This window comes from Anomaloglossus baeobatrachus, chromosome 7 (genome assembly GCF_048569485.1).
Source record: "Anomaloglossus baeobatrachus isolate aAnoBae1 chromosome 7, aAnoBae1.hap1, whole genome shotgun sequence".
In the NCBI taxonomy this organism is placed as follows: Eukaryota; Metazoa; Chordata; class Amphibia; order Anura; family Aromobatidae; genus Anomaloglossus; species Anomaloglossus baeobatrachus.
Window position 1 is genome coordinate 96,816,756 of NC_134359.1, and position 21,166 is coordinate 96,837,921.

Genomic DNA, 21,166 nt, shown 5'->3' on the forward strand with positions numbered 1-21,166 from the left:
AACTTGTGTCACTGTCCAAATATTTCTGGACCTAACTGTATATATATATATATACATATATATATATATATACATATACAGACATTACAGCACGGGATTGCAAATTATTCATTCTGTGAGGTAAAACATTTAAAAAAAAAAAAAAATCAGGCAAGGAAATGTTTTACCTTACAAAAAGAATCTGCTATGATCTTGTGCGGTAATGTCTGTATACTCATTTACGTTCTCCCTGGCCCAGGAGATGTGGTATGATCAGACCCTGTCCCTGTACGGTCAGACACATCCATTACACATGCATTACACAGTACATATATAACATTATCTCAGCACAGGAACATTTTTTTTTTGTTTGTTCAAACACATCCAACTGTGGACTTGCTCCAAAATCTATTGATTTATATCAACTTTAAAATTATCTTTTGTTAGAGGGAAACCCCCTTTACACCTTACCATATGCCTCCAGGTAGAAGTATGTTCTTTTGGCCACTATCTGGCTTATATGTATCTTACAGAAGCACTCCCACCAAACTTTTTGTTTGTCTGAACCTGATCTATAGTTTATGACAAAATACTCACCGATCGCTGTCTTCCCCAGTTGCCAGCTCTTCTATTGGATCACGTAATGGCTATTCCGACTTGCTGGATTACACGGCCTTCTTATGAGTGAGCCAAAAGTGTTTTTTACAATGTAAGTGTGACGCCCTGGGCAAGCCAGGGGTCACAGGTCATCACACCACCACACCCTACACCCCAGTTAGGCACACCAAAGCTAACCAAAAATCCTTGTTGCCTTCCTCCAGGGGCTGATGTTCACACCAGGGGGTGGGCCAGGCGGTTGGCTCCGCCCACCGAGGAGGACACAGCTCTGGAGGCGGGAAGTACCAGGCAGATTAGCCCAGGCAGGGCTGGAGTGAAGATTAGCTCAGGGGGAGCTTGAGTAAACAGCTAAGTGAAAGTGAACTAGAAGTGGAAGTGGTAAAGGAGGAGTAGGAGAAGTTGAAGGAAGGTGAAAGGTGACAGAAAGAAAGCCTGAAGTAGTCCAGCTGTGTGCAGGACCGAGCCAGCAAGGTCAGCAACAGCGGTGACTGTCTGGAGGGGGACCGTTTGGAATTTCCTGGAAGGACCGCGGACGGGTAGTGGCCCGGCGGTCTGGAGCAGTGGACCAAAGGACAGTCAGCACCAGGGCAGGGGCCTCTCGGACCCCGGCAAGGCTAGGAGTCGCCATAATTTGCCAAATCCGTCAGTGAAGGGGACGTAGATCCCCCAACAACCAAGTCCCGATAGAAGGCAACAGTCCAACCATTTTAGGAGAAGCACCGCCACCGCACCAGTTTCTCAGGGCCAGCGCCTGCGGGCAAAGAGTAGAGCTCCCCCGGTCCAGCTTGAAGCCGGGGAGCGGGTTACCAGTGGGGACCCATCGCGACCAACATAGAAACAAAGGTGCAAGGAAAAGGGACATCACCGTCACCTACTGGGAGAGCAAGTGCAGCTGTCCGTGGGAACCGTCTTTCCAGCCGTGTGATTTACCGTAAAACTGTGTCAACGTCTCAGGCTGAGTGAGTACCACAGTGCCGCAAGGCACAGCGCTGCCCCCGCGTCCCTGCGCCCACCAGGCCCTGCACCTTCCACACCATCACTGGGCCCCGGGATCACCAACCCCTACCCACGGAGGGGCAACACAACACCTGGCTGCTCCGCATCACCATCCCCGGGATCCCCATATTGAGCAGCGGTGGTGAAATCACCACAACCGTGGGTGGCGTCACGGACAATAAACTATCCCCACACCCAACAAACCCCTTTCACTCACGGGCGAGGAGTGCCGCTCGAGAACCCCCGGGATCCGGCCTACAGCTCGAGCCACCACTGAGCAGCGGCCGCCAGACCCGAGCAGAAGGGGGTGAGTGTAGTGTGCTGACACCCTCCTCCCCGCCCGCGACATAAGCCTAAGGAGTCTTGTTCTGATGTTCCATACACTTACATTATAAAAAGGTTTTCCGGCTCATACATGGAGCACTGTGTGATCAAGCAAGTCGGATACTCGCTATGTGCCCACGTTGCGTACTGTCCCTGCAGAAATTTCTACAGTGATTTGAACAGCACACGTGCGCTTCAAATCGCTGCAGAAACACTGCGTAGTGAAAAGCCGATTTCATGCGCTCTGATAGCAGCCCCTCCTAAAGACAGAGCGGGGGCTGCATGCAAAGCGCACGAACGAAGTAACGTCACTTCTTAGAATGCAGCGCTTCGGCAGCAGCCGAATCACTGTGTTCTAATACGCCACGTGGGCATGGATTAGGCACAATCTTCATAGATTGTGCAGGGGACGCAGGACGCATGCAGTTATGCTGCGGTGCAGATCGCAGCGTAACTGCATGAAAATACACTACGTGGGCACATAGCCTAACTGTCACAAGTGAGAAACAGACCGGCAATGGAAGCTGGAGAAGACAGCGATTGGTAAGTATATTAGCACACCTACACTTCATATACATTTACACAGGTTTAGGCAATAAAATGTTTGGTGGGAGAGCTCCTTTTAGGGTCTGTGCGCACTGGGAAATTTGGGTTTCTTAAGAAAAATCCGCACCCTCTGGCAGAATTCCGCACCCGCGGCATAAACGCACCAAAAACACACCCAAAATCCGCATGCGGTTTTCCCGAGTTTTGGTGCGGGTTTGCCGTGGGTTTTAACCATAATCTATGGCAAAACTGCAGGTACCTGCGAAAAATAAGTGACATGCTACTTTTTGCTGAAGAAATTCTACAACAAAACCTGTAGGGAAATAAACGCAGTGTGCGCACAGAATTTTGGATTTCCCATAGATGTTGCTGGGGAAGGACTGCAGAAAGGTTATGAATAAAAGTCACACAAATTCTGCAGCAAAAACCGGAAAAAATCCGCGGCGCACAGGGCCTAAAACCGTTATTTAAGGGGTTCTCCGCTCTCACCCATTTTTTTGTTGTTGCTTACAGCAATGTGTAAAATAACAAAAGGCCTTACTTATCCTCCCCGGGTCCAATGCTGTCTTTTGCAGCTGTCTGTGCTGTCTACATCTGCTGAACCCCTGAGCTCAGTTATTTGCAGATGTGACAAAAATGACAACTTGTGAACTTATATATTTACTGAGAATTTTCTGATTTGAGAATAATCCCAAATATCAGGCTAGAATAGGAAGGCCAGGTCCTGAGCTGTGTAGACAACTCCAAATCACACCGAGATCTTGTTTAAACAAATTTAAAAATTATTTTCACACATAATCCAAACACTATTAATCCAGTTTCTGGAGACTGGTACTATCAGCTCTGATGGTGAACAGACACACATGCAGACAGCTGGATGCCCTCAACCACTGCATCAACCCCCCTAGGCTGACCGGAGCAGCGCACACTGCCGGCTCCGCACCAGCTTACCGAATACTGCTACTACAGTGACATCCTAATAAGAGTTTGGGGAAGGGGGGGGGGTGTGTGTAAATTCAGGGGGGAAAATGCAGGTCTTCAACGCACGGTAAGAACCATCGGGTCATGCTTGATTTCCTCAATGGGGAAAGTACCAATTGCATCAAATTTTATTAGTAAAAAGGGGTACAATTTAAACAGTGTGTAAAGTCCCCTAGCCCAACATTGCATCATGGAGCACTCTTCAGATGCATGCAAAACACTGAAGTTCTGGTATGCACTAGTATACTGCACCTCGGTCCTATAAAGGTGCTATATAGTACTATTGCTAGGTATACCTCCAATATGGGCCTGTGCAATATTTTAGGAGGTACACACAAGTAATAGGTCATATGAAAGCTATAACCAACTCAGCGGAAACTGTCACTGCTGTGCGACACCCCTCAGGCTATGTGCCCACGCTGCGGAAAATGCGCGGATTTTGCAGCGGATTTCTCGCGGAAAAGCCGCGGATTTCTCGCGGAAAAGCCGCGGATTTTCCAGAAATCTGCAGTACAGCTACTCCCCATCCATTTCTATGGCATTTGGGAAATGCTGTGCCCACGCTGCGGATTTTTCGGCAGCCTAAATCGTGTGGATTTTCATGCGGAAAAATCTGCAGCATGTCAATTATTGTTGCGGATTTTCGTGCGGATTTTGCCTATTCAATTGAATTTAAAAAAAAAAAAAAAGAATCACAAAATCCGCGTCAAATCCGCACCTATGAAAAGGTGCGGATTCCGGGGAAAGCTGCGGATTTTGATGCAGAAAAATCCACAGATACAGAGTCCCGTGGGCACATAGCCTCATAGGTCATAGCCTCATAGGAGACATGAATATTGCACCATCTGATGTGACTTGCATAAGTAGAAGCTGAAGCTAAGCCACACGACGTCCACTCCCCCTAATAAACACAAAGGAGCAAAGGATCCACACAAGCAACAAGTTTGCGCATGGCATACCAAGTGTGAGCTATACCAGCCCCGACCAGGACAAGCCCCAAGAAGAAACTTCCTGCTACAATAACACTTTTAGGTTATGTTATACGGATGCCGATGTAAGTGCATGTAAATAGCAGGCAGTCCTTGAGACTGTCCGCCACAGGCTCACAAAGTTACACGTGGACAGGACTGGTCTGGTAAGCTCAGCACTCAGCTGTACTTAGCCTAAGGGCTCGTTCAGACAAGCGTATTGTACCTAGGCGTGTGCTGTCCTTGTAAGAATCAGACAGACAACACTGACCATTGTGACCCAATAGAGCTGTTCAAATGTCTGTGGGGAAAAAAAATAATCACTGCATGCTCCTTAGGCTGTGTGCACACGTTGAGTTTTTTACTGCGGAAACGCTGCGTTTAGAACCGCAGCGTTTCAGTGGCAAATTGCATGCGTTCAGCTTTCTCAGCAAAGTGTATGAGAAAGCCGAAAAATCAGTGCACACGCTGCGTTTCTAAATGCAGCGTTTTGGATGCCAAAAATCGGTGCGGAAAGAAAAGCAGCATGTCACTTCTTTTGTGCGGTGTGGCTGCGTTCTCTCCCCCATTGAATCAATGATGTGGGTCAGAACGCAGATACACCGCAGTTCGCTGCTTTTTTGTTGCGGTCCGCGGGCTTTGTCAGCATGCCAGAATGCAGGCATTTACCTGGAAGTGAGGTCAAGAGGTTTCCTGTTGACCTCACTTCCTGGCAAAGTCCTGGAAAGCCCCCGGTGTCGCCAAAGTGCCCGCCCCGACCCCCGACCCCCCTCCCGAAAATCCAACATGGCCGCGCGCACAGTAACGCACCGGCCGCCCTGCTCCTATGATTTCTGTCGCATGTGCCTTGAGACATGCGACAGAAAAATGCCCCCCCAGGCCCTGCCAGGTCTCCCCCTATTCCCCCCGGTATTCCCCCTTACCTGTCCGGTCGCAGCGCTGATCCCCTGCGGCCCCCTCCTCCTTCACAGTGCACGCTGGCCGGTCACATGTGCAGAGCAGCTGACAGCCAGCACTGTGTTCAGAGAGCTGTGCTGCCTGCTTGGCACTCTGCAGCTGTGACCCAGGGAGAGTGGGTGCAGATTTTTGGCACCCACTCTCCTCAAATGGAGGGTCTGCCCTCCTAGAAAATGGGGGATACGTTCCCTGAACGTGCCCCCATATTCTAGAAGGTCCAGAGGCGACGTGGGACGTCCAAATGGATTTCTGCGGACCCATTTTTTTTTCAAATTTTTTGATTAAATTGGAGAACAAGGGAATGATTTGGGGAGTGTTTTTTCTAATAAAAAATTTTTTGTCATTTTTTTTTGCTTTTTATTACTGTCAATTAGTTATGTCTGGTATCTGATAGACGCCGTGACATCACTAATTGCTGGGCTTGATGCCAGGTGACATTACACATCTGGTATCAACCCCATTTATTACCCCGTTTGCCAACGCACCAGGGCGCGGGATGAGTTGGGGCAAAGCGCCAGGATTGGCGCATCTAATGGATGCGCCACTTCTGGGGCGGCTGCGGCCTGCTATTTTTAGGCTGGAAAGAGTCCATTAACCATGGCTCTTCCCACCCTGAGAATACCAGACCCCAGCTGTCAGCTTCACCTTGGCTGGTGATCTAATTTGGGGGGACCCCACGTTATTTTTTTTTTTAATTCTTTATTTATAAATAAAAAAAAAGCCTGGGGAGCCCTCCAAATTGATCACCAGCCAAGATGAAGCTGCCAGCTGTGGTTTGCAAGCTACAGCTGTCTGCTTTACCCTGACTGGCTATCAAAAATAGGGGGGACCCCACGCCATTTTTTTTTCATTGTTTTTTTTTGTTTTGTTTTTTTTGGATAAATAAGCTAGGCACCCTTTAGTGCCACATGAAAGGTACTAAAGGTGCCAGCTTAGAATATGCAGGCGGGGGTGGGACGTTATATATATTTGACATCCATTCATCCATTGACGCTTTTTAGGCTGTGTGCCCACAATCAGGGTTTGCAGCGTTATGGGCGCTGAGTGTTTTCCCTGCGTCCATAACGCTGCGTTGTGCAGTAGAAGCACAGTGGAAGGATTTTTGGAGATCCCATGCCCACTGTGCTTCTTTTCTCCGCAGCATAAACTGACCGGTGGCGTGGCTTCCCGAGCCTCAGCATGTCAATTTATGCTGCGGAGACGAGAGTGTTCTCTGCAGGTAGCATAGAGCTCCACAGCAGCCTGAACCCAAATCGTGGGCATGGGCAGCTGCAGGAAGGCTGGCACTGTGTACTAGACGCCGTGTCGCTGGATCATGGCCACATAGCCTTAGGCCTCTTTCACACGTCAGTGATTCTGGGACGTTTGTGCTTTTTTTTAAACGTACCAGAATCACTGACATACGCAGACCCATTATAATGAATGGGTCTGCTCACACGTCAGTGATTTTTCACTGCACGTGTCTCCGTGCAGCGTACCCGCGTGTGCGTGATTGCCGCACGGAGACATGTCCATTTTTTTCTGGCATCACTGATGTTCCACGGACCACGCAGTGGTGTGGTCCGTGAAACACGTGCCAGAAAAAAACGTGCTTTTAAAATAAAAATCATTTTAACTCACCCAGCGTCCAGCGATGTCCTCTGCAGCCCGTGCAGCTTGCTGCTTCTGAGCCGGCTCATTATTGTCACGCAGATTCATGATGCGCGACACAGCCGACCCGGAAGCAGCTGCTGCGGGGGTCAGCGCCGGCCGGATGCTGCACCGCGGGAGCGATCAGCACCATGGAGAGCGGGAGCGGGCGCAGGTGAGATGATTACTGAGTGCAATCACGGGCCACGGAGAACGGAGCCCGGATTGCACTTAGACAACCCACGTGTGCCGTGATTCACGGCACACGGAGGGACATGTGCATGTTTTACACGCCAGTGAAAAACGTCAGTGTTTTTCACTGACGTGTGAAACGGGCCTAAAAGTGAGAATATTGTTGCTACAGCAACATTTTGGGTGAAGTAGCTGTGGATTCAAAATGCTTAATATACTCCTGAATAAAATCCTTGAGGGGTGCAGATTCCAAAATGGGGTCACTTGTGGGGGTTTTCTGACGTATAGGTACCCAAGGGGCCCTGCTAATGTGACATGGTGCGCGAAGTTTATTTCAACTTTTCCAAAATTCAAATGGTGCTCCTTCCATTCCAAGCCCTCCCATTTATCCAAACAGAATGTGGAGAAGGAAATGACATCACAGGTTTTTTTTCCAAAGGTCTGTGTTCAACCAACTTTATTAACACTGACAAGTCTTAAAAAAACGCACCTAAAAAAACGCATGAAAAACGCATGCGTTTTCGATGAGTTTTTCTCAAAAAGCATTGTTTACAATTCTCCCCTCTGCCAGAGGGTGCGTTTTTTTCCGCGCTGAAAAAAAAGCAACGTGTGCACATAGCCTTACTCTTACATATTTCAGACAAGACACGCGCATTCAAGTCTTTCGTCCCAATTCACCAAGATCGCGATGTTCATGAAGGTCTTGCTGTATGGGCACGCTGAAGTCAGAAGCTCATGATTCACAAAAATATGCATGAATCAGAGCCGTAAAGAACTGGAGTGCACCTCTGTGTGCGCCCCACCATTAATCTTACTCCAATCGGGGTCTGGAATAAGATTTGATAATCTAAAGTTGATGAGCAGCGGTCACCACACCCCCGTCCCAGCTCTGCACACTATGTCAGAAACAAACAATTTTGATGAATCAGGCCCTGGTCTGTGAGCAAGAAGAAAAACGGATTCCATAAACGATTATCTGTATTAAAAGGGGTTGGCCACTACTTTGACACTGATGGCCTATCCTTAGGATAGGTCATCAATGTCTGATGGGCTTGGTCCGACATCATGCCGATCAGCTGTTTTTGGGCCCGGCGGCGGCAGCAGGAAATCCTCAGTTCCGGTGTTTCCCCGTCTCCTAACAGCAGCCTCGGCTGGGTACTACACATCTGCCTCCTACTGATTAGAATGGGAGGCGAATCTGGCTGCCTGCTGCCGCCGCCGGGACCATCTGATCAGCGGGGATGCCAGGTATCGGACCAGGCCGATCAGACATTGATTACTTATCCTAAAGGGTGCTTTACACGCTGCAACATCGCTAGCGATAGCTAGCGATGTCGTGCGTGATAGAACCCGCAACCGTTGTTAGTGCGACATTTGGTGCTCGCTGCTGTAGCGAACATTATCACTACGGCAGCGTCACACGCACATACCTTTTCAGCGACGTCGCTGTGACCGCCGAACAATCCCTCCTTCAAGAGGGAGATGCGTTCGGCGTCATAGCAACATCACTGCGGCATCACTAAGCGGCCGCCCAATAACAGATAAGGGGTGGAGATGAGCGGCCGGAATATGCCGCCCACCTCCTTCCTTCCTCATTGCCGGTGGTAAGGAGATGTTCGTCGTTCCTGCGGTGTCACACAAAGCGATGTGAGATGCCGCAGGAACGAGGAACAACATCGTACCTGCAGCAGCAACGATATTATGAAAATAAGTGACGTATCAACGATTTTTGACGTTTTTGCGATCGTTGATCGTCGCTCCTTGGTGTCGCACGCTGCGATGTCGCTACCAATGCCGGACGTGCATCACTAACGACGTGACCCCGACGATATATTGTTAGCGATGTCGCAGCGTGTAAAGCACCCTTTTGGTTATGCCATCAATGTCAAGTAGTGGACAACCCCTTTAAACTTGATTTTTACAGATACATTGCCATTATTAACCTAAGAAACTATATTTGATCATGTGTATTTTAACGTGTTGATGTATAAAAAAAAGAATACAACACAGATGCAGATATGAAGGTAAAATACAGACGCCGCAAAAATGGAGTACAGAGAAGATTGTCAGAGGTTTTTATGAGTATTTTTGAGGCTACATTCTTTTTTTTCTATGTGGAAAACAGATCAGTTCTGCTGAACTAACCCTAATTCCGACTTTTTTTTTCTCGTACATGAAATATTAGCACAGATCTTCATCAGCGTTTTGGATCAGATTTTTATCTGTGTGTTTTTTTAGTGCAATTTGTCACAAAACTGCAAGCAAATCCTGATACCAAAGTCAATGAGAATCCTGAAGTGCTGTGCACACGTTCAGTAGTATGAAGATTTGGTGCAGAAAATAATCTGCTGCATGTCAATTCTTTCATTGACTTCAAGATGAAAAACGCATCAAGCACACACATTTTTGCGCTGTATTTTTTCTGCCAAGAGATGAAGAAATGGTGAGAAAGTTTCTGCAACCAAATTCTCAACTTGTGCACATACCCCCAAGGCTGTGTATCCACGATCAGGGGTCACAGCGTTCTGAGCACAGTCATCCCATGTCCTCTGTGCTGGTTTTACCCACAGCGTAAACCGACTCGAGGTGCGGCCTCCTGAGCGCAGCTTGTCAAATTATTGCTGCGGAGGAGCCACGAGTGTTTTCCGCAGGGAGAACAAAGAAGACCGCAGCAGCCCTAATCCAGATCGTGGGCATGGTCAGCTGCGGTCTCCTACGGAGAGCACTTACTCCCCCACAGAACGGCTGACACTGCGTCCAGGACGTGATGTCTCCGGACCGTGTGCTTGTACCCGAAGCATCTCCTACGCATTAAAATGTTCAAAACAGACAGCACACATATGACACCCGTATGCCTGATATTCATGGACCCATAGACTTGTATGGGTGATCTTAATCTGTGACTCAGAACAAATACGGACACATTTCTGTCTGGTTTGCAAAAAAAAAAAGCATGGAAGCATGAATAGACTCAGACTATAATGTTTATGTGTATTATCTTAAAGGGAACCTGTCACTACTTTTTTGGCCTATAAGCTGCGGCCACCACCACCGGGCTCTTATATACAGTATTCTAACATGCTGTATATAAGAGCCCAGGCTGGGGGTATAACATAAAGAACACTTTATAATACTTACCTAATGGTCGCGCTGTGGGCCTAATGGCCGTCTCCATTCTCCGGTGCCGCTTCTTTCAGCCATCTTCATCCTCCTTCTGAAGCCTGGGTGCATGACGCGTCTATGTCATACACACTCGCCGATCCTGCGCAGGCGCACTACAATACTTTGATCTGCCCTGCTCAGGACCTGAATGCCGGTGAGTGTGGATGACGTCGGACCCGTCATGCACCGTGGCAAGAGAAGATCAAAGATAGCCAAAACATGCAACGCCGGGAACCGGACAACGGAGACGCTCATAAGACCCACCGCACGACCGTTAGGTAAGTATTATAAAGTGTTTTTTATGTTATACCCCCGGCCTGGGCTCTTATATACAGCATGTTAGAATGCTGTATATAAGAGCCCGGTGGTGGGGGCCACAGCTTATAGGCCCCAAATCTGGTGACAAGTTCCCTTTAAAAAAAAGAAAAACAAAAGTTAATATAGAAGAGGTACGTAAAAAATATATGTCTGACTGGGGCATAACGTGTAATAATATGCCTCTTGGCTGCGTACTGAGGAAAGGCAGACAGCTGAGAGGTAGATACAAATGTAACCAGATGGTGATTTATGAGCTAAACAATTTGGGCTCCTGACGGATACTTCTTATATGCGCTAACCATAAGGCTATGATCATCATTTCAGTATTTGCCTATGTTGGTAATAACACCCGCTGTCACTCCATAGGGTAACTCTATGGCTTCTCCATACAGATTATGTGACATTTTACACCGGTTCAGACTCCTGTATATAACCGGTCATATATGGACTACAATACCCACATAGACTGCATATCTCCTATACCTTGTAGTTATACACAAGGCTATTGAGTTTGGGTCAGGAAACCAATGGTCAGTGTAGGGATCATCGCCTGCATTCGGATAGTGAATATGGCCACCTAAACACAGCCTTACATACAATTTTTTTCCATGCATGTTTATGGTGTACAATATACATTATTCATCAGCATTGTATATAAAATGATATCAGATATGATCAAATCCTGATCGTGAGAACATACGATAAGGCAGGACAGATTTGCGATGCTGCAGGTGTATTCATAGCACATATAATTGCCCAGACTAATACAATAGTAATTACCTATTTCGAGAGCAGAACTAGTTCTACTTGTCTATCAATCCTACAGACAGTAAATGGATGGGCCGTGTGCATGTGAGAGCCTGACACTCCATTCTAACCCAACACGAGAGAGGAGAAACTAGGGACCAAGCCCCGAATCTAGTGATTGTGGGGGTCCTTACACTGGGACCCTCAATGATCGGACATTGTGAATAGGTGATAAATGTTTTGTGCGTACAAAGTCTTTGGTGCAGAAAATTCTGCTCCTCTTGGCAAGAATAACGCAACACCAAAACCACATTTTTTTTTTATTGTTGACGCATTTTTGATCCAGATTTTCCCATATATTAGTATGATTAAAATCTGCAGCAAAAACGTTGAAATAATTCACGTGCTGCTGATTTAAATCTGCATCAAATCTTCACTGAGAAAATACTCAACGTGTGCAGGAGACTTCAGGATTCTCATTCACTTTGCTGCCATCAGGAAACCCTTAGGCTATGTGTCCACGGTAGAATGTACCTGTGGATTTTTCTGCATGAAAATCCGCGACTTTCGCGGCAAATCCGCACCTTATTTTTGCCGCGGATTACCGCGAAATTGCCGCGGATTTTGATGCGGATTTTTTTTTTTTCCCCATTCTATACCCAAAATCCGCACCAAAATCCGCAACAATAATTGACATGCTGCAGATTTTTCCGGATCAAAATCCGCGGCAAATCTGCCGCGGAAAAATCCACAGCATGGACACAGCATTTCCAAAATGCCATTGAAATGGCTTGGAAGTGCCGCTGCTGCAGATTTTCGGAAAATCCGCGGCAAATTCGCGGCAAAATCCGCAGCGTGGGCACATAGCCTTAGGCTCTGTGCGCACACTATAGTTTTTGCTGCGTTTTTGGGTGCAGTTTGTGGGCCTAAATTTCATACATTTTCTTCCCCAGCAACATCTATGAGAATTCAGAAAGGCTGTGCACACGTTGCTTCTTTTTTGCCTGCAGTTTTTGGTGCAGAAAAAAGAAGCAGCATGTCAATTCTTTTTGCCACTGAATATAGTGAAAAAAAAAACAACACATGGGCGAAAACAAATGGGCAAAATCTTGGCAAAAACAAATGCGTTTTTTTATGTGTTTTTTCGGCCAGAGGTGCATTTTTTGCTTTAAAAACCCAAAACACACTATAGTGTGCGTATATAGCCTGAGGTTTTGTGACAAATCTGAACTGAAAAAGGCATGAATAATAGAAAAAAAATCTTCTGTACACAGCTATAAAGCACCAAAAAGCTTTTTTTTTTTTAATTATTATTATTTCTGGAGTGTTGCTTTAACTCTAAGTCCCCTGCCCCCGCTCTTATACTCACCTGCCGCCGTGTTCTTGTGCTACCACCACCGCTTCAGTCGGTCGCCTGTGATTTGCGAGCTGCCGGCAGCGCCAGTGTTTCATGGAGCGCACCGGAGTTCACAACTCAAATCAAGTCTATGAAAGCTTGTTCTGGCTCTCATAGACTTGTATTGAGAGCGTGTGATGTAACGTCTGGCCAGTCAGAAATACAGGCACAAGACGGAGCCGCGGGACCAAAGTGGCTCCAAAGAAGCTGGAGGGTGACTATAACCCTAGGGGCAGGGGACTTAGATTTAAAGCACCACTCCAGCAGTGATATTACAAAAGCAAAAAAAAAAAAAAAAAAAGCTGGAGTGATGCTTTAAAAGATTATCTATCATTAGAAAAAAAAATCTAATTTTCTGAGGTTCCTGCACTTGTGTATAATTAGCCTTTAGAGATCTTGTGTGTAACCTGAAGATTTAGGCTGCTTTCACACATCAGATTTTTGCCATCAGGCACAATCCGGCAAAAACCTGAAAAAAAACGGATCTGGCGTCTGTTGCTGCCGGATTAGTTTTTTCCCCCATAGACTTCTACTAGCGCCAGATTGTGCCGGATGGCCTTGCGTTCCATCCGGCTTTCGCCGGATCCGGCAAAATTTGCTTGTCCGGCGGCCGGATGGAACGCTGAGGGGAACGTTTTTTGTCTCCGTCAAAAAAAAAACGTATCGCGACGAATCCTGCGCTGTTTGGTGTGTTTTATAATGGAGCCCTATGGACGCCGGATCCGGCCTAATGCAGCAAAAAAAAAAAAAAAAACGGATACGGCCACCGGATCTGGTTTTTTGAACTGAGCAAGCTCAGTATCACAACGGATCCGTCAAAAAACTAAAGGAACTGATGGAAAAAACTGATGCAACTGATCCGTTTTTTCGCCTCATCCGTCGCATCAGTTTTTTTCCATCAGTTCCTTCAGTTTTGTGAGGTATCCGTTGTGATACTGAGCATGTTCCGTAGCAAAAAACGGAATCCATCACTGTAATGTGTTGTATGCTGCATTAAGACGGATCCGGCATCCATAGGCTTTCATTGTAAAACACGCCGGATCCGGCACAATGCGTTTTTTTGCCGGGGACAAAAAACGTTTCATTCTGCGTTCTTTCTGGCCGCTGGACAAGCAAATTTTGTCGGATCCGGCGAAAACCAGATAGAACGCAGAGCCATGCGGCACAATCCGGTGCTAATGCAAGTCTATGAGGACAAAAACGGATACAGCTGCAGCAGACGCCGGATCCGGTTTTTCTGCAAAGCGCCGCATTGTGCCTGATGGCGAAAACCGGGTGTGTGAAAGCAGCCAGAGAGATGTTGTACCTGAAGATTTGGGATTTTTTTTCCCCCTCTACTTCATTTCTGTAAATATTAATCTTTTCTCTCTGTATTTACATAAAATACCAAGTGCTATACATACAACACCAGGGGCTGCACAGACAATCGACACAAACCTGACTGACAACTAAAATGACTGAGGGTAAATTGGATTTATTGTAACAATGATTAAAAAAATACAGACTGCTACTTTTGCATTAGCTTCATAGTTATTATAAAGTAATAATAGCCTCGCCATGATACTACAGTGATTCAGTCATTTTATAGAAGCTAAAACTAAATAGTTCTGCCAACAGCACTCCACCCAGCCGGGTACAGCCGAGACGGATCATGCACGTGTGCCGTCAGCCGTAACGCAGGCTACACGACTACATACAGCAAAATAAAGAGAACAGACCACAATGTAAGGAAATGCACGTCTCTGCACATTCAGGCTCAGACGGCCTGAAGACGGCAGGCACGCAATATAGGTCCATTTAAAGGGGTAGAATCTGCAGTGAAAAAGATGCACCCACAAACCTAACAAGGGCTCGGAATTTGGGATTTTTTAACCCTGCCCTGCACCAAAGCCACAATGTGCCTGGTTCAACATTAGATACTCAGTACTGGGAGTAGTAATGTTAGGACAACACAGATTGTTCTGGAGGCAGAAAAATCCAACAAGTGAATCCACTTCAGAGTAGGCCCCTTAGGCTATGTGTGCACCTAGCCACTTTTTGTGACTACAAAGCATTTTTGGCAGCTAAAAATGCACAAAATCGCACCCTCGGCAAGAACGCATCAGAAAAATGCATGCGTTTTTGATCTCTGCATTTTGCTGCGTTTTTCCAATGCATTGCTTGGGTGGAAAACGCAGTAAAACGCAGAAAAGAATTGACATGACCATTTTTTTTTCAGCTCAAAAACGCAGCTAAAAAAAAAAAAAAAAAAAAGTTGCGTGCGGACAGCAAAACTGAAAACTCATAGGCTTTGCTGAGGAAACAAAGTCATGCAGTTTTGAGCACAAAAACACACCACAAAAACGCACCACAAAAAACACAGTGTGTGCATATAGCCTAAAGGGTACTTTACACACTGCGACATCGCTAGCGATCCCGTTAGCGATGTGAAATTCTAGATCGGAAGCGCGATCTTTCGAGATCGCACATGCGTAAAATGACCTATGTGCGACCTCAAAAGATCGCACTTGCGATCTAGAATTTCACATCGCTAACGATGTCGCAGCGTGTAAAGTACCCTTTAGTGCTTTTCACTGAAGTGATATTACAAGATTCCCACCAAAGTTTTTTGCTGACTTTTAACTTTAAGTTTACATCAGATTTTGTGAGGAATCTGCCCCAACATGTCAGGTTTTCAAAACTTTGCTAAGAAAAAAAAAAAAAATAGATGTCTTTGTTTTCCTGACAAGGTTTACAAAAGTATTTTAAATCATTTTTCTCTGCCCCAAATTCTGTTTTTTTTCTGCAGCCTTTTGACTCTGATATGTCAAGTTTGAAGAGGATTTGGCTTCATGTCACTTTTTAGTCTGCTAAGGGTTTCCTCAAATTGTCTTTAAGCAAAAAACCTGTAAGGAACATGTGAACAGCAAAGTGGATTGAACTGAACAGGAATAGTTTTTTAAGCCGTTTTTGATGAGTATTTTGGAGCAGATTCGCTTCAAAATACTCAAAACAACTCCATGTGAACTCTGCCCACTAATCATAGCTATGGAGTACACTGCTGTTACATAGATAAATACCGGATAATTATAATGTTTACGGGTAAAAAAGATGGAGGACCTAATGACAGAAATTCAGAGCAAACATGGAGTTCTGAAATAAAAATGCCCAATCCCAAGGACTTGTTTAAAGCTCTAGACAAATACTGTAACCATTTAGGATGTCTATGGAAGAAAACTTATAGTGATGAGCGGGCACTACCATGATCGGGTGCTCAGTACTCGTAACTAGTGATGAGCGAGCACTACCATGCTCAGGTGCTCGATACTCGTAAATAGTGATGAGTGAGTGTGTCGCCCACCTGCAGCAGTTGCCTCAGGGATATCACTCCACCCTCAAGGACGTTGCAGGGTCTTCACTTGGTATTTCTTGCCATGGGTATGTCGGTTTTGTATATATATATATATATATATATATATATATATGAGTCGTGACGCCACTCACAGTTTGCGGTCAGGGATTTGGGTGACTGCCACTGCGGGATTAATGAGCTTCTGGGGCTGATGGAGTCTGCAGTCGGATGGTGTGGCCTCCCCGTGAGTGAGGCTGGTCCCAGGGGCTCGGATGTGTAGAACAACAGGTCCCAGAATAACTCAGTCTCAGTCCAATAGGTCTTTCAACTTGTTTACTCACTTTCAGATGTGTTTGTGAGGAACCCGGGCGATGCTGAGATTAAACCAGGTGGAACCAGGTATCGTTTAGGCCGGTCTAAGTGTAACCGTTAACTCATCTTCCTAGCACTTCTTGTTTCGGATAACCCCTGACTTGAAGTACCGTGGGATTCATCCAGGGAAGTCGCAGCTGCCTTTTCTCCCCTTTTTGGCCCGTTTGCCGACCACGTGGACCAAGTGAGATGGCTCCAGGCTCGATCCCTCTTATGGGCCCCCTCATTGCTGCTGAGGCTCAGACTCTAGATGGTTGGTAAGGTACTTGTAGTTCCCCTCACCGGCAGGTTTAGCAGATCAATAAATGGACGTCTACTCTAGGGACCTGTTCCCCGTGCGTGCCTAGTCACCAGGAGTCTCCGTACTCGACCGACTGACAGACTCCCTCTGCGTCTTTCTGACTGATAAGCGTTCTCCCCCGCTAATGGCTACTTCACGTACAGGGTCTGACTAGCGTGTGCGCGCGCCTGTGTCTCCTAGCAACCACGCTCACTGCTATCAGACTGGCTCTCCTACTTTCCTGACAGCCGCTGCAACCTTAGCTCCCAGCCCCTCCACTACACCCCTTGATGAGATGTGGAGGCAAGCCCCCTCTCGGGTCTGCCCAAGGGTCCCCTCTCAAGGTGTGGGAGACCTGGTTGCTATGTGTCTGTGCGTACACACCCTATTCCAGCCTTTAGGATTACCTGGAAGTACTTCCCCAGCATGGGTGCAGTACTCACTGGTGCCTGACCAGGTCAGGGGCGCCACACGAGCACTACCATGCTCGAGTGCTCTGTACTCGTAACTAGTGATGAGTGAGCACTACCATGCTCAGGTTCTCGCTACTCGTAAATAGTGATGAGCGGGCACTACCATGCTCGGGTGCTCAGTACTCGTAACTAGTGATGAGCGGACACTACAATGCTCGGGTGCTCAGTACTCGTAACTAGTGATGAGCGGATACTACAATGCTCTGGTGCTCAGTACTCGTAAATAGTGATGAGCGGGCACTAGCATGCTCAGGTGCTCAGTACTTGTAAATAGTGATGAGCGGGCACTACCATGCTCAGGTGCTCAGTACTCGTAAATAGTGATGAGCGGGCACTACCATGCTCAGGTGCTCGGTACTCGTAACCAGTGATGAGAGAGCACTACCATGCTCAGGTGCTCAGTACTTGTAAATAGTGATGAGTGGGCACTACCATGCTCAGGTGCTCAGTACTTGTAAATAGTGATGAGCGGGCACTACCATGCTCAGGTGCTCAGTACTCGTAAATAGTGATGAGCGGGCACTACCATGCTCGGGTGCTCAGTACTTGTAAATAGTGATGAGCGGGCACTACCATGCTCGGGTGCTCAGTACTTGTAAATAGTGATGAGCGGGCACTACCATGCTCGAGTGCTCGGTACTCAAAACGAGCAGGTCGGACGCTTGGATCAGTGTGACTTTTGTATCGAGAAAAATGGAAGTCAATGGGAAAGTCGTCCATTTTTCCAGATCTTTCCCATTGCCTTCCATTATAGGAGTCAAGCCTGTCTGAACGTCTGACTACTCGTTACGAGTGCTGAACATTTTAGTGCTCGCTCATCACTACTTAGCACATATCATGTAGCCAAGAACAGCACCGAGCCCGGAGCCGGCTTATCCGGTACATGCACATTGCTGCAGTCACAACTTCCTGTTACTCAAACTATGAAGTAATATCTTATAGCAGAAACCACAGAACATGTAAAAATGTAGTAAAGTGAAGTAAAAGAGCGACTCCGGGAAAACTCCCTGAAACTTCAGCTACTGTGTGAGATACATGTCCCACCCTACAAACTACAACATCCCCCATTATGAGGACTCCCTACCAAAGATCATCATGACTGTATGGGCCCCGAGCAATCCCACTAGTCACCTATGTGCACACCTTAAGTATTTGCAGTAGAATTTTCAGCACCAAAAACCAGAGAGTTTGTAAAATACGCAGTTTTTGACGCATTTTTTTTAGCATTCAAGTCGGTGACAAATGTAAAAGAGCTGAAAGATTCGACATTCTGCTGGTGCCGCTGTAAAATGCAAAAGCACAAGGTGTGAACTAAACCTAAGGAAATATGGTGGTATCTAAGACAAGTTTCACACTTGCGTTGGGATGAATCCACTGGGTCCGTTGCTGCGTCGTTTTGATGCATCCGTTATTTTTGTGTTGTCAACGGATGCAACGGGTCCATTATTTCACAGGAATCCGTTGGCTGATTCCTGTGAAATAACGGACCCATTGCATCCGTTTGGCGTCTGTCTAACGGAATGAATACGTCGGCTCCGTTTTTTGTTTTTTTTTTTCATTCTGGGCATGCTCAGTAGAAATTAGCGAAATCCAGCGGCGAATTCCGTTGTAAAGCACTTTGCAACGGAATCCGCCACAATAGGGATCCATTATAACTATTGATGGATGTAACGGAATCCACTGCTGGGCGTCATTTTGACGCAAGCAATTAACATTACATGCTGCGTTCCTTCCGCTCGGCAGAAGCAACGCAGCGTCGGCCAGCGGAAGCAACGCAGCGTCGGCCAGCGGAAGCAACGCAGCGTCGGCCAGCGGAAGCAACGCAGCGTCGGCCAGCGGAAGCAACGCAGGTACTTTTGGCACAATCCGTCGTCCATACAAGTCTATGGGAAACAGCGGAATCTGTTAACGGATTCCACCGTTTTCCAAAACGGCGGATTGTGACGGAAGGAAAACAACGCAAGTGTGAAAGTACCCTAAGAAAGGGGAATTCATTCATGCAAGTCCCCTGGTGGATGAGGAGGTGCGGACGCTGAGGAAACCGGACAAAGAAAGTGCCAAAATCACAAGACCACAGGAAAGTAAAGTCATAAGAGAAGGGGGCGTCCAAGAAACTGGAGAAGACGTCTATAATATTAAGATGGGGTTGAAGACAAACAAAAATACAGGGAATAAATGGGGAAAACAAATGTAAGTGGTAGAGAAGTCTACTGTAAAGTAATACAAAGCTGGTGACAACCAGAGTGACCTGTGACAATAACGCGCCCACACCAGTTGTCAGTCAGATTTCCTGATGGGCAGGATCCACACAGAGTTTCAGGGGCAGGGGCTCCTCCAGGTAGATTTTAGGATCCTATTAGGGGAAGGCAGAGAAGCCCTGCAGGGGGAGGCTATGTCCCCACTCAGGACAGGCTGCAGCCCCACTCAGGACAGGCTGCAGCCCCACTCAGGACAGGCTGCAGCCCCACTCAGGACAGGCTGCAGCCCCACTCAGGACAGGCTGCAGCCCCACTCAGGACAGGCTGCAGCCCCACTCAGGACAGGCTGCAGCCCCACTCAGGACAGGCTGCAGCCCCACTCAGGACAGGCTGCAGCCCCACTCAGGACAGGCTGCAGCCCCACTCAGGACAGGCTGCAGCCCCACTCAGGACAGGCTGCAGCCCCACTCAGGACAGGCTGCAGCCCCACTCAAGACAGGCTGCAGCCCCACTCAAGACAGGCTGCAGCCCCACTCAAGACAGGCTGCAGCCCCACTCAAGACAGGCTGCAGCCCCACTCAAGACAGGCTGCAGCCCCACTCAAGACAGGCTGCAGCCCCACTCAAGACAGGCTGCAGCCCCACTCAAGACAGGCTGCAGCCCCACGCAGGACAGTGGCAGCTGTTCTGCAGTGTCTTACCACATTCTGCGCCTCGGGGCTGAGGCAGTCTGTGATCTCCTGCATGGCCGCGTCCTGCTGCCTCCTCTCCAGTCTCCTTGTCAGAAGTCTCCGGGCAGGTGTCGGGGGCTGCTCTCCTCTCACCGGGCAGGAGCGCTCATGGGAGCGGACAGGTGACGCACAGCAGGCCCGGCCACCTCACAGGCGGCACAGGTAACAAGTGAGCGGACTCCGCCGGCGGCCAGGACAGTGCAGGGAGGTGCAGGAACTGTGCACAGGCGGCAATTTCCTCCGTGTGACTGTGCGCCCGCCCCTCACACTGGAGACATCACACCTCCCGGGGCGGCGGCTGCCACTGGCGACCTGCGTGCTCCTACCGGCGACCTGCGTGCTCCTACCGGCAACTTCTCACTAGCGACCTCCTGTATGCTCCTACCGGCGACTTCTCACTAGCGACCTTCTGTATGCTCCTACCGGCGACTTCTCAGTCACTAGTGATCTCCTGCATGCTCCTACCGGCGACTTCTCACTAGCGACCTCCTGTATGCTCCTACCGGCGACTTCTCAGTCACTAGTGATCTCCTGCATGCTCCTACCGGCGACTTCCCACTGACGACCTCCCTGCTGCTACCGGCGACCTCCTGCATGCTCCTATCTTACTGTGCTCTTACCGACAACCTCTGTGCCCCTACCAGCGACCTGCATGATGCCTCCAACAACCTTCTATCTGGTGACCTCCATGCTCCTACCGGCGACTTCCCACCTGCGACCTCCTACATGGGCGACCAGTGTGCTGCTACTGGTGATTTCTATGCACCCACTGGCGACCTCTTGCGTGGGGTTCAAACCCCCCCCGGCGACCCCTCTTGCGTGCTTCCCCCCCCCCCTCCCCCGGCGGCCCCTCTTGCGTTCTTTCCCCCCCCCCCCCGGCGGCCCCTCTTGCGTGCTTCCCCCCCCCGCGACCCCTCTTGCGTGCTCACCCCCCCGCGACCCCTCTTGCGTGCTCACCCCCCCCCGGCA

General features: G+C 48.2%; 2 protein-coding genes across 16 annotated transcripts in view; one reads left to right on the forward strand and one right to left on the reverse strand.

The window, feature by feature from the left end:
• The window catches only part of LRRFIP1 (LRR binding FLII interacting protein 1), a 193,995-nt gene that overhangs the window by 106,289 nt on the left and 66,540 nt on the right, over positions 1-21,166 (reverse strand). Inside the window, exon 1 of one of the 15 annotated variants that reach the window (XM_075317497.1) lies at positions 20,168-20,472. The exons of the other annotated variants lie outside the window; for them this stretch is intronic. Within the exon in view, the coding sequence (XP_075173612.1) occupies positions 20,168-20,212 (45 nt within the window). The 5' untranslated portion in view covers positions 20,213-20,472. Of the gene's footprint in view, positions 1-20,167; positions 20,473-21,166 lie in introns of those variants that run through there. 15 annotated transcript variants of the gene reach the window in all.
• The window catches only part of RAB17 (RAB17, member RAS oncogene family), a 133,913-nt gene continuing 132,979 nt past the window's right edge, over positions 20,233-21,166 (forward strand). The window contains exon 1 of the mRNA XM_075317514.1: positions 20,233-20,359. The gene's annotated coding sequence lies outside the window, so the exon portion shown is untranslated. The remainder of the gene's footprint in view (positions 20,360-21,166) is intronic.